The sequence below is a fragment of the Lagopus leucura genome, unplaced genomic scaffold, assembly GCF_019238085.1.
Source record: "Lagopus leucura isolate 7727_CA_CO unplaced genomic scaffold, USGS_WTPT01 Super-Scaffold_100028, whole genome shotgun sequence".
Classification (NCBI taxonomy): domain Eukaryota; kingdom Metazoa; phylum Chordata; class Aves; order Galliformes; family Phasianidae; genus Lagopus; species Lagopus leucura.
In genome coordinates, this window is record NW_024962279.1 from 198594 (window position 1) to 212511 (window position 13918).

The window sequence follows — 13918 nt, forward strand, 5'->3', positions numbered from 1 at the left end:
GTCCGTCGCTCCGCACGCCGCCGCCCGCCTCTCCCGGCGCTCCCGTTGCTCCGGCCCGGCTCCCGGCGCAGGAGCGCCCGCCCTGCTCACGGTGTGTGGGTGTGGGGCGGCAGAGCGAGCCCTGCTGTCCTTTGTTCGGGTTTGGCTCAGAGCTCAGCATGCTGTAGTGTCCCGCCTTGAGCTGCCTCGGTTACTGACTAGCAATAAGGCCAAGGTAACAGAGATAATGTGAGAGGTGAGAGGCCTTAAGTTGTGTCTGGGGAGGATCAAGTCGGGTAATAGGAACAATTTGTTCCCCAGAAGAGTAGCAGTGCATTGGCATATGCTGCCTGGGGAGAAATGGGTTCATCATCCCTGGAGGTGATAAAGAAAGATGTAGACGTGGCACTGAGGGACGTGGCTTTGGGCATGGGCTGGTGGTTTGTTTCTTCAGAACTGTCCTCATTAAGCAGTGTGAGCAGTGACTGTTAACAGTGGTTGCACAACATGCGTTTATATGTATGTATGAACACTGACACAATAGAAACTATACATCACATGCAACATCGTGCAAAAAATTGTCTTCTGTCAATATTCTGATCGTCTGCATCTTCCAGATAAACCACGTTTATTTAGGAGCTTGTTCTAGGGACATAGGGGCTTAGGACCCAAATTCAGGAAATCATTTAAAAGGAAAGGACACACAAAGATATCCCAAAATCTCTTGCTGGGAGCATCCGCTGGGGTTGTTGGGGTCCTGCAGTGTTGGGTCTTGCCCTTTCTGCTCTGCCTGTTTTGGACTCTGTTGTTTCTCCACATCTGGAAGGATTTCTTTGGGCTCTATCTCTGTTAGCATAGTGTTTGTTAGGACAGTGCTATTTGGACACCCCTTTCCCTTCTGGACACCTGACGCCACTCGGCAGTCCCACACTGCAGCCCCTCTTCATGCTTGATGGACACCAGGTGAAAGGAAGACACCTTGATTTTTTTCAGATAATACCAAATATTCAAGAAGATAACAGCCAAATGTTCTCCACCTGCACTGAGCACTCAGCTTCCCACCCAAGGTCTTCTGTAAGTGCCCCTGTCCCAGGCAAGGAGTGCCGATAGCTCTGATTTCACCGGTGCATATGGAGTGACAGATTGTCTCTTCTGGAGTGCATTTCCATCTGTGGCAAAATTACAAACTAATTTACTTAATTTTTTGGAGCTCTTTGATCAAGGTTACTTGATCTGTGTCGTAACTGCTCACAAAAACACAGCTCGGTATGTTCTGATTTGTTACTGAAACTGATAATTGATGGAGTATTGTAAAGCATTCTGTGCAGCTCTTTACAAGTATCCTTAGCAAAATATTTTTCTCTTACAGGAATTTGGCTTTTTTTTTCTGCCTGAATAAATCCTCAATGCTGCTTCTTCCTCATGGTTTTAATTACAGGCTATATGAAAAGAAGCAAATCCTGTCAGATCTTGTTTGATCCATAAGGACCATATGCACTGGATTTCTGAAATAACAGACTCTTTAGAGCATGATGGGTGAGAAGCTAAGAGCTTGCCAAAGGGGCAGTGCTGTGAGACAGGGCTCCCAGGGGCTGAGACCAGGCCAAGAGTTTTGAGATGTAGTGCTGTCCAGAGGCCCCATACCTGTACTGCTGCTCATGATGTGTGATATGGCTCAGATGCTTTACTTGAGCTGCCAAGCTGAGCAGCATCCTCTGAAATGAAACACCCTGCTGGGCCAGAGGGTCTGGGGAATGGGTTAGTAGCTCCTTGATAAAGATGTGATAAACGCTCCTTTTCCCTTAATTCACATATGGATCCACTGAACATGTGGATAGTGGACACTGTTTAACTAGGTATCACCTTCCCAGCTGACCATGCCTGTTAATTCTTGCTGTTTAAGAGCCAGTGTTTGAAGGCAATCAGTGAGTTTTGCTGTTGAGGCTTTGTAGCAAGACTGAGAGAAGCTGGGATCTACCTGAAGAAGAGATTTTAGCTCTACATGTGAACATCTCAGAGCATGAGTGCCCCGTAAATGTGATGTGCTCCAGCCATCCATGGTGCAAAGGCACCATCTATTTCAGCTTTGCTCTGTCAGCAGCAAGAAGATGTTTACCTTTGTGACATGGCAACTGGCGTGAGGCAGCACTGTCCTCTGGAAGAAGGGATGAGGAGCACTGAGAAGCAGCTTTGCAGCAGTACCTCCATGCCCTGTAGCCCACAACACGTGCTGGTGCCAGCTGTGACCCCTGCCAGCATCCTGACATCAGCATGGCATCACAGGACGGGTTTTGCTGACCACTGTAGTAGCACATGTCCAGAGTGTGGGGCTGAGGCTCAGCAGGGAGGTGCAAAGCAGTTCATCTCTGCTTCTCTTTGACAGATCCACAGGAGCCTGCTGACTGCTGACTGCGCGCTTCCACTTACACCCATGCTGAGCCCCCAGATTCCTGCATGGAGCATTTGCCTCTCACTTGGGGCTTTCATGGGAAGTTCTGTGTATCTTATGCCTAGGCGTGGAACAGGGCAAACAGCTCAACAGCTATTTACAGGCAGGTTTGAAATGCAGCGTAAAGATGCTCGTGAAGAACAAGTGACACCTGGCCTTCCAATGCTGAGCTGGTGTGGGCACTCAGGAGTTGATTTTTCTCGCAGTGTGATGGCACTGTTTGTCTTGTGTGGTGCTGCAATGAAACTAACCCTTGGGCTGTTCCCAGTGATACGTAGATTGTCCCTTTAGTCACCACGCTTATTTGCCAGGAGATTTCCAAAGCTGCAGCCGCCCTCCTGCTGCCCTGCTTGGTGAGCCCACCTCCAGGGGATGCAGGTCCCCCAGCCCATGGCAATGCCCATCCCTCTGCTGACTCCCCTGGCTCACACCTTGGCCGCATCGTGAGGATTAACCAGGAGTTAGCTGGAGGTTAGTGTGCTCCCACCACTAGGGAGGAAAGGGACATTGCTTCGCTCTGCATCACCTCGTGTGAGGACCTCTTCAGTGAATACTGCACCTTTTTGATCATGAGACCTTCCTGGGATAGGAAAACCTTTTTTGTGCCTTCTACTGGAGCAAGTGTTAATGACATGAGTAGCCCCAAAGATGTGGCTGTGAGTGTCCACCATGTACAGAAGCATCAGCCTTGGTAGGTTTTGGCAGAAGCTACGCTGCTTTTTCTTCTCCAGTCACCGTTGATGTTCTTCTCAGATTTTCTTTGACTTTAATGAATTCTGGTGCACGGTCTTCCTGCTTCTCCCGCTCTTTCTCCAGCTGTAATAAAGAATAGTCATTGTTATCTGACCAACCTAAAGAACAAAAGTGCAGTCTCTACCTTAAAACCCTGGGTTCATAATTGCTGCATGTCTAGTTATTATTGCCCAGAACTGAATAACTTTGTGCTGCACACTGGTGCTCTCTTTTTCCAAAGCTATGTTCATGTTATCTCTATATGATATATCTCTATATGATATATCTCATATATCTCTATGTTCAAGAGACATCAGTCTCTTTTCTAGGTATACCAGCCCACTTGGTTTTCTCCCCAGAGAGGAACATCTCCACTAGGCAAGCAGGGGTCGCTTTATCTGAAGAGCAATTTCATTGCCAGGATGAGACAGTGCAGCTGTGTGGGCTGGTAGAGAGGGATGTACCCTGGCTCCCATTTTATGGAGGGATGCCAGCACTATTCCTTGAGGGGATCCTCAGCTACCCATCTCTTGGGTGGTTAGAACAACCTGGGGATGGCTAGCAGCCTGATCCTACCTGATCCAGTCGCTGGTGCCTCTTCAGTAGCTCTTTTTCAAAGGGAGACTGCAACTTCTTGGCCTCTTCCTCTTCTTTCTTCTGCCTGAGGACCTGGTTTCGCCGTCGGTGCTCAAGAACCCTCTGCAACTCTGGCTTGCTGTCTACACTCAAGCCTCTGTAGACCAAAAGCAGACAAATGAGCTGCTCACCCACCATCCCCCTGCCTGCCTGGCAGCCCCCAGAGCCCCCATCCCAAATGCTGCTGCACTGAGGTGCTGTGCCTTTCTGTGCAGAAAGGGAAAGGTGCCGTCCTACTGTTATTTGTGTAGGTGACAGCTCCAGCAGCGCTAGGGGAATTTATAATAATGAAGGTTTTTTTTCCACCAGCAGGGGTAGTCATTGAACTGCAGTAATTGTACTGGCAGTTTGGCTTGCTCCAGTGCTGAGGGCTTGCGATCCTTGCTGTGCCTCAGTTTAAGCTCTAATGTTTATCTCCTGCAGCTGACCCCAGCCACTTCCCTACTTGCTTCTGCCCCCTAAATACATGTAAGTGGCTGTGCACATCAATAAACCTTTGCTGACTTCTGGTCACGCTTCATTGCAGCCACAGTTTTGTGTCGCTGAACAACAAGTTATGAAGCAGAGTTCAAGGCAGCTTTCAAATAGGTTATCTTCTGCAATAGCAACTGGAACTGGAATAATTTTGGAAGAAGTCACAGAAGTAGTTGGCTGAAATCATGTTTTTGAGGAGGAGCTGAAGATCGCAGAGCTGCCACCAGAGCCTGACCTCCTCTGGCCTGGACTGAACACTCACTGGAATCAGCAGGCTGAGGGTATTGGAAATCCCAGGGAAATATTTGCAGGAGAGGTGTTGTAACATGCGGGTTTCTGTGGCAGACAGGCCCCAGGTTTGACAGAAGGTACAAGGCCTGCTGTGGCTTGTTGGAGGCACAGAGTTTGCAGTGTTGCCTTTGAATTTGTTACTGCTCCTGGATTTAATCAGCCTGCCCTGTTAGTGCCCAGAGGTGTTCACTAAGATAAAGTTTTGTTGCACAAGCTGCTGATGTGGATTGCTTTCTGCTTCTGCCTAAGGGAGAAAGCAGAAATGGGAGCAAGCACAGATCCTCCTCTCTCCTCTCTTCCCCTCAGTATGAACATGCAGCAAACAGCAAAGCTGCCGGATTTGCTGGTGACTTAGGGTTGTGTAGAGATTCTGCTCCTCCTGCTCTCTGGGAGCACTGTGCCAACTTCCTGGCTGCCCTAAACCTGCCCAGGAGATGATAGCGATTGTGCCAGGAGATCCTGGGCAAGGATGCTTTAACCAGGCCGTGTTACAGTGTTTTAGGAAAACCTGCCTGGTTCACATGACTGCGTCAGTGCTGGAGAATGGCCTGGGCGCAGTCCCTATAATTCTCCTGCTTCTGGGCAGTACGAGTACTGAGCAATGAACCCTACTGGCAGGGTTGTTGCTGGCTGAATTAACGCCTGTGCCTGACCCTCACGGTGAGCACAGTTATTTTGAACAGAGGCTCCGCTCTTTTTTGATTTGGAATCAAAGTGTGGCTGAGTGTCAGAGTGTTTTTTAGGGCATTTTGAAAATGTTTGAAAATAATCTGTCACATCAGAGAAGAGCGTTTTGGTGGGTTAAACCCCATGTCTGTGTGCAAATGGCAGGGTTTATCCCTCCCTCCAACCACAGGTGGTGCTGGTGCCGGTGCTGGGCTCTGCACTGCCGTGACCTCCCCTCACCTCTTATGGTTCATCAGCAGCTCTCGGTGCAGCTCCTGATGGCTCTTGGAGGCTTTGACAGGGTTGAGAAGTTTTTTAGGTTTGATCAGGTCTGGGTTCCCATCTATGCAGTCCGGGTGAGTCAGGATGCTCCCACTGTCAGAGTGCTCCTGCTGTATTTCTGTGTACATCGACGCTGGAAGACAAGAGAGGTGTTGGCAGGTGGGGTGCACCCATGGGAGCCCACCTGTGCTCTGCTCACCTGGGTGAGAGCAGCTGTGCTGGGGTGCTTGGTGCACCTTTAGAAAATATTTGCTTTGAAGAGACACGTATTAATTAGATCATTTCTAAATGACTTGCCAGCCACTCGCTTCTGTGGATGCAGCAGTTGATGCCAAGGACTAATTAGTGTAAGATCAGCTGAGCCGGAGCTAACAGCAGGAGCAGGGCTGGAGCTGCAGGACTTGGGGGTCCTGGGAAGTGCTGCTGTGGCTGACATGTCTCATCAGCATTGGGTTTTGCTGATACTCTGCTGCCCTAAAAGTCAGGATTCTTCCCAATGCTAAGGAAAGCGTAGTTCACATGTGCAGCCCAGGATCACACTGTAATAATTTGTGTGTTCTGGATGTAGGAACAAGGGCCCATTCTTTTCTAAGCAGTGACAGGTTGGATTTCAGGTAAACCACAGGGCAAGCTCACTGCTGTCATTTCCCAAGTGCTCTACATCTCACCTTTATAAAAAAGCCCACACAAAAGGAGTGCAAAGCACAAATTTTAAGACAATCTGCATTCTGTGGGCTGCGCTTTAAGCGCAGAGTGCAGTTGTGATGGCTGCAATTATGCCAGGGCATGGCCCTCATGGGAAGAGCCATTCATTCCTGAGGACTCACTTAATGAATTTGGGAGTTCAGTGGCAAGAACAAAAAGTACCAGAAAAAGAGTGTAGGCAGCTTCAAGTGCTTTGTTATTACAGTATTTTGGGGTCCCTAATGGGAAGGCGTACGGGTTGAGGGAGCAGCAAGGAAAACAGCTTTTGTTCAGTAATGCTGTCTCCCTCTCTTATCGCAGTCTCATGTACAAAAGGAATAAAATCCTTTTAAAAGAGAAATCAATAAAATGAAAAAAAGAAAGCAAGTAAAAGGCTGGGTCATTCTTTTATAGGCAGTAAGTACTCTGCGAATGTAAAGTGGATTGCAATCAAACAGAATTGTGTAAGAAATCATACTGCTGAAGAAATGATTCAGTATCAAACAACTTCACATTGAATGTTAATGTGGGCAGTGCCCTGCTGCTCTGGGAACAAAGGAAAACAGATTGGAGTCCGTGAAGAGTGTAATTGGGGTGAATGGTTCGGTACATATTCAAAGGGCGTGGGGAAGCAGAGGTTTCCTGTACCAGATTGTTTTCCTCCAGGATGGCAAGTGCTGTTGGTGAGGGAAGGAGCTGAGCGCTGAGGCTGCACCTTGCCCTGCTTGTGGTTACGTGGGGTGAAGGCAGTGCAGTTTGATGGCTGATTGCTGCTCAATGAAAGCTGGTTTTGAACTGTGGAAAGTGCATTGGGTGTTCACTGGGGTTACATTGCTGGTAATTCTACTTTGTCCCTTTTCTGGGGCTCTTGTTTTCCATGGGAAAAGAGGCGAGCAAAAGGCAAGAAAGGAAGGTACAAAAGCAAAGTGTTGTTTTGCTGTCAGTGAAATGGGCGAGCTCCCCTTTCCCATGGCAAAGCAGTGGCTTTATTCTGCAAACAAAAAAAGGAACTTCAAAGAGCACCGGGTGTTTTCAGTGAGAGCACCGCTTGCAGGCTGTGCTACAGGAGGCAATCTGGGAAGGAACCACAAACCTCTCGACAGGAACCCCACTTTGAATCTTCACAACACATTCGTGTGGAAGAATTCAAGGAATGTCTGCATTTGCATTGAGGGTAAAAAGAAAAATGAGGCCTGGAGCACCGCTTGGGGTTATGTTGGGAGTAAGGCCGGGGCATTCTTTCTGCTACAGGCTGGCAGAGAGGGATCCTGGGCAAAGTGCTTCTCTCACAGTAGATCTGTCATCTTCATGACACATTGTAATTCATGCCCATGTATAGGGAGACAGACTGCTATCAGGCTGCGCTTTGTCATTATTTATGGTGCCAGCAGTGTAAATCAGGGCAGGTCTCTGCGGAGGATTTACAGCAGGATGTCTGGTTTTGCATGATTCGGCCATAGATCAATGAACAAACGTCAGCTCCGGCACCTCCTGGGCCACTGCCATAAATCCATACAGCCATAGGTGCCAGGCAGTTTTATATTGTTCTTGGCAAGATATAAACAAAAAAATGCATGTGCGTTCTGACACCCTCAGCTGTACTCGGAAAGACAGTGTGACCTTTCAGACAGATCTGCTTTGGACTGTTGCTTTTCAAAAGTAGCTGTGTTTGCTTCAACACATTCAGCCTTTTGCTTGCTCTTAAATATTTTCCCTTTCCACGTTTCTAGAAGCCTGAAGCTCTCTAGGAAAGCTGTGTTTCCGTGTGACTTGTGTGTACACACAGAGCAGGAGTGCCTGGACCAGGGGGCTGAGGCTGCTGGTGGATATTGGGATGAGCTCCCTGCCTTCTGCCCCATGGGAAACCCCTTTGGAAGGGCTCAGCTCTCAGGGGTGCTGGAGACCTACTGCCCCCACCCAGGCATAGGGCTGCCTTGAGGAGAAAAATGACTTTTTAATAGCTTGGTCTGCTCTGACTTCAAGCAAAGCTCAAATTCCTGGAAATCCGTATAAATCCTGGGGGACTTTTGGTAAAATTGCAAGTCTGCAATCCTTGCCCAAATTGCTCAGTCCCAATCTTTTGAGAAGAAGAAAATCTGTTTTGGAATGACATCAATTGCCTTGGGGCTGCAGGAGGTGCCCTCTGTAGAGCATTTATGTTGAGTTTCACAGCTTTGTCCATGCATGTGGGGCTGTTCCTCTGCACGGCAGCTACGCAGCCTGCACTGCTCCCACTGCTGGGATGAAAATAATGCCCACGAGTTCTGTAAGGGGATTATAGGGCCGGGCAGGCAGGTAAACGGGGCGCTGCTCTGGCTGCCCAGCTTCAGCTGCCCTTCCTGAGGGGAAAGCGCTAAAGGGATCAGAAGGAAAGTGGAGTGTTTTCAGTCAGAGTGTGGCAGACTTTTATTTCTGCTGAGAACTGATTTCCTGACAGGAGCATCTGGGGAGAGGTTTTTCAGGAACTGCAGGAAATGATCAAACTGCTCTTGTTAAAAATATTTTATGGGAGTCCCTTTCTGGGCAGAGAATGAAACCTCTGTGAAATGTCATCCCTGTACAGATGGGCACAGGGCTTTGCTCTGGGAATGGCAGCTAGGGTCAGAGAAGCACTGCTTGTAATTCTGTGTAACCTGGTGCTTGGAGGGAGAGATGAAACAGGGGAGAATCACATAATCATAGAATCATTAAGGTTGGGGAAGACCACTAAGATCACCAAGTCCAACCACCAACCCACCTCCACCATGCCCATAACCACATCCCTCAGTGCCACATCTCCACAGTCCTCAAACACCTCACCAGGTGTCCCCCATGGACAGTGACCTCCCCACTCCCTGGGCAGTATGTGCCAGTGCATCATCACTATTTCTGAGAAGAAATTGTTCCTAATACCCAACCAAAATGCAGATTTACAACTCACAGCCCTGGCTCTGAGTTTGTAAGGCCACTGAGTTAAGGTTTTGTGGGCAGAATTGGCCACTGGGAGAAGAGCCTCTGGTTTCTGAGTGCCTGGCGTTTGTTTGTGAATACATATTTTCAGGGAAGCAGCAGATTAACGACGGGCTGCTGAACGGAGCTGGGCACACACATCCCACAGGGAAGGAGACTGCAAACCACCGTACTTAACACAGGTTGCCCAAGCAGGTTTAAAGCTACCTGCACAAGTAATCAGAGCTGTGCAATAATATGAGTTTAAAAGCCTCATCTCACCTGAAATCAGTGATTTTTTAAAATGAAACTCCAAACAAAACTTTCTCAACATCCCTACATTGTGCTGCATCAGCAGCTCAGCAGCGTTGCGTCCCAGGGGCCTGGCATGCTCCTTTTGCTTGTCACCGGACAGCCGCGTCATCCATCAGAGATAAGCATGGTCCGGAATGGAAGCAAAGAGCCTTTGTCTGCTTTTAATCTAGGGTTTTGAATAATTAAGCAGGCCGAATTCTGGTATTTATAATGCAATGAGGCAAATGTAATTTGATGTGGCCGCTGTGGGAAACGTGTCCCAGCTGTGAGGTCGCTCCTTGGAGCATTGGGTGCCGAAAGTCAGAAATAAACCCCGTGGGGTCAGAAAGGGAAAGAACCACAGTGGAGCCTGCAAGTCTCTGCCCTGCCCTCTCTTCTAGCTGAAGGTTGGCATGTTGGTTAATGATTTCATTTAATCACCTTGGACTGTGGTAAGCAAGGTGCTGGAGCTGGGATCCCGCTGTTAACAATTACCAGGGACACCCACCCTCTGAGCAGCATGTGGAGCAACTCAATTTGTTTTGTTAAGCAATGACAGATGCTCAACAGTCCTTGCTAATCACAAACTTATTTTTAATATATCATCAAATGTTTGCCGTGTGCCTTTCCCTATGTGGAGACACGCATCAATCATTAATAAATGTTTTAAGGTAGCTCAAAGGGATTTTCTGGAATGCAGAGAAAATCATTTCCCGTTCAGCTGCGGCTACATCAGCAGTACCCCCTGTCCCACCTAACTCCTTTCTAAGAACATCAAATTTTGTCATGCATTGGTTTAGGGAATATCTTGTGGGATATGGGTCTGTTTTCTGGGCAGCACTAAAGTGCTATGGAAACCTAATACATCCCAAACTAAACTTAAAGCAGGGTCCAGAGACACCTGTGCACAAATAGGGGTGCGGTGCAGAACCCCGTGGGGCTCAGCAGTCCCTGCCCAAGGCAGAGAGGGGACACGGGGATGTGGGGACACAGGGATGTGGGGGCCCTTTGCTTACCTGATTTCTGCAGTGTGCCCCTGGGGAGCCCAGGGGCCCCGTGCTGCCCTGTGTCCCATGACATGGGGCCAGGTGGCCGCTTCTGCCTTCTGTGCTCGCTCTGCTGGCCTTTGGGTCTGCGAGGCTCCCCGGCTCCTGCCTGGTCTCTCCAGTGGGGTGAGGATGGAGGCTCACATGGATGCCACCTCCCTGCCGCCCCACGGGGACCCCGTAGACCCCAAAAGTTGCTCCCTTTGCTCTTCACTGCCGGCTGATGTTTCCGCAGAAAATCAATAAGCCAGTGGGTTTTCTCACCCCCGCAAAGAGAAGAGCTCTTGGTGTGCACAGCCCCAGAGGGGTTGTGCCCCTGCTCCACAGAAGGCGATTTCTCCTGAGTGTGCCTTAAACCACGCTCCCGGAGAAATCAGATCGGCCCAGAGGAAGCCGCACGCCCACTCTCTTTAGCAAAGCACTGCAACAGCAAAGCCCGGCACCAGGGCAACCGCTCGTGTTATCGTGATCGTTCCCGGCACGTTGCGACACCACTGCGCCAGCACCCCAGCACCACGCCGTCCTGGGGGCAAGAGCACGGGGGGAGTGTGGGGCTGGGAGCAGCCTGGCCTGTGCCCAGGGGCTGTCCTGGCACCAGGGGATGCGGAGATGGAGGAGAGGAGTGGAAGTGGCCCAGCAGCCTCCTTGGGCTCTTGGTGGCTGCTGGTGCTGCCCTTTGCCCCATGCCAGGCTTGAAGATGCTCACTGGTCCTGGGAGATGGGCAGGGATGAGGTAAATCCATTTCCATTCAGACAGAAGGGATAAGGAAAGTGGGGGCACTACCAGTTGTGGGGAAGGATGCTCTCAACCCCATGAAGAAAGAGGCCAGGGTCCTCATTCCCTCATTTCCACCTCTCCACGTTTTGCTCCTCTCCATGCCCCAGTGCTGTCCCCCATCCCAGCTGTGTTTTCCAGCCAATGGCTCAGTGATGCTGGATTCCTCTCTGCTCACTCTGCAGATCCTCACTCACCTGAACTGCCACCTGTGGGCCTCCTGCTGCTGCTGGCACATCGGGGCTGGAGGGAATATTCCTTCTGGAAGAGAGGAGAGGAGGGAATGGGCAAGGACTGTGCAGGTTTTGCCCTATAACAGAGGATGAGATGGAGAGCTGGTGGTTCCGGCACCTCTGACATCACTCCAGCACGTCTCTGACACTGCTCCAGCATGCCACCCAACAGCCATGGTCCTCAGTGCCATGCCAGGCTTTAACTCATAGAGTGCTCGGCTCCTCTGGCCCTGCTGGGCTGTGTTGCTATTAAATCTCCATTCCCAGATCTGAGTGGGAGGGAGCACCTCTGCCAGCTTTACTCAGGTTCCCAAACCTGGGCAAATGCAATGGGGACTGTGGTGGTGACCATTTCAAGGCAGTCAGTGGGTTTAAACGCAGTAAAGCAATATAAATAGTAGGTAGTCTCACTTTGTATTTTATTGGTCTGTTACTCCCCATATTTCAGTGCATCTCCCCTGACATTAGGGACGTTAGTGGGCACAGTGCTGATGGGTTGATGGTTGGACCAGATGATCTCAATGGTCTTTTCCAAACTTTATGATTCTATGATTCTGTGACTCCAATGAATGTCATAGAGCTCCTGCGTCAATTTATGGAGGCATTTCTTCCTATGTAGGCTGCCTTGAACTTCTGGCGCTGGGAAGGAATCGTGCTCTCCAGCTCCAGCTCCTGCAGCTTAAGACCATCAACCCTGAACAAACCATTGATCAGTGGTCCTGCACATGGGTGCTCTGATAGCTGGATGGCTGGGGATTTGGGGTCATGTTTGTGCTGTGCTGAAAGCAGATATAGAAAAGAACCATCATCTTGGAAAGGGAGTGGAGAGTGGCTTCAGATACGCTAAGATGGATACAAGTGCCATTAAGATGCAGCACCACAGCGTTGATCTTGCACAGTAACAAAAGTCTGAGCTAATGAATGAGGCAAGAAATTGCTACAGTCAGATGGTGGCAATAAAGAGGTATTTGCGTGTGCAAATTGCCACCCAGACTGAGAACTGATCAGAGTCTGCCCTGAAGAAGCAGCAGCAGGGCTGGAGGTTGCCCAACTTGTGGGACAGGGTGCTCAGAGCTTGACTACAAGCTGCAACATGGTGAGCTACAGCCAACACATCTTAGTGTTTCAATGGTAGTTGATTGAACTATTGCTCAGCCCAGAGGCTTTGAAGGAAGATGTGATGACCTGCAACTTGCTGCCAGATCAAAGCCAGCATTTCTGTGTGTGATGAAGATCTCATGTACATGAGATCTAGAGGTTATCTACATTGCATCTAGTAGCTTCATTCTATAAACCCCAAACACCTCTGCTCACTGTTCACAGTGCTCCATGTGAAAATGTCACTGACACGCTCCTGAACACGGAGGTTGTGTAAACTGTTGCCCAAATCTCACAGCTTATTGCTGAATTCTGCTCTGTGCTCATTTGCAGCAGCTGGGAGCAATCCAGAACTTGGTGAAATCATCCACTGGAAGAAAGTTCTGAGGATTAGTGAGACTTTTTCCCATCTGTGATGTAAACGTACAGCAATCTGCTGGGCTGACTGTTTGCTGCAGTCTCTGCCAAGCTGGTGCACATGCTTGCTGGGATGATCCCACTTGCTTTTTAAGGAGAAACACTGAGAAAATGGGCAAAGTGTCCCAACATAGCATGGCTTCTGCCTCCCATTGGATGTGGTTTGGGCTCTTCTGTCTCAAGGGCATAGTGATGATCGGTGAGGAGTTTGGCTCTGCCCATTCTCTGCCCACCTCACAGTGGCACAGCACCATTTTGCAATTGGGAGCAGCTGTGGCATCGTGCAGAGGGATGTGGCTGCCATGCAGGGTCCCCGTGCTGCAGCCTGACTACCCCTCATAGGGACCCAGTGTTGCTTCAAGGCGGTGCAGGATGCAGGAGTGATGTGGGACAGCCCAAACCCTAATCCTGTTCCCTTCTTCAGGTGGGCACACACCTGCCTACAGGTGCTTGGGTTCATCACCCTGAGCTTGTGTTACTCCTTGTCCCTGCCCATGGTCATTCTCACTATCATGTTGCAAAGGGCTTTAAGAAAGATCGAATTCTTGGTGTTATGTTTCATTCTTGTTGTTTTGACCTCCACAAATCTGCAGGGGCAAGCAGCCACCTTGGGGGTGCCAGGCACTCTCAGTCCGTGGCTTTGGGCATGCAGAGGGGGCCGGGCTGTGTCCTGCTGTGCCCATGCAGCTCCAGGGGTGCACTGGGCCGGTGGCCACTCTGTGCTGAGTCAAGTGGAAAATTGTGAATGCTTCATGTAGAGCTTTTATTCATAAAGTTGTCTGTTATTCATAAAGACAACAGCATTGGACAGGGATGAGCGCCATACTGACCTCTGTGTGGCTTCGTCACAAACACCACTGGTGGTCGGGCAGCAACACAGCCCTCCTGCAGGACACGATGGGGAATGGGGACCGACTTCATGCGCTGCTCAAAG

At 49.7% G+C, this 13918-nt stretch overlaps 1 protein-coding gene across 1 annotated transcript; it reads right to left on the reverse strand.

The window, feature by feature from the left end:
- Positions 1 to 590: 590 nt before the first annotated feature.
- FAM107A (family with sequence similarity 107 member A) lies at positions 591 to 10897 on the reverse strand. The gene is made up of 4 exons (XM_042880887.1): positions 10432 to 10897; positions 5468 to 5642; positions 3737 to 3893; positions 591 to 3244 (listed from the first exon to the last, which is right to left on the reverse strand). Exons 1-4 carry the CDS (start codon positions 10493 to 10495, stop codon positions 3137 to 3139), a joined length of 504 nt encoding a protein of 167 aa, XP_042736821.1. The 5' UTR covers positions 10496 to 10897; the 3' UTR covers positions 591 to 3136.
- Between the last annotated feature and the right edge of the window lie 3021 nt (positions 10898 to 13918).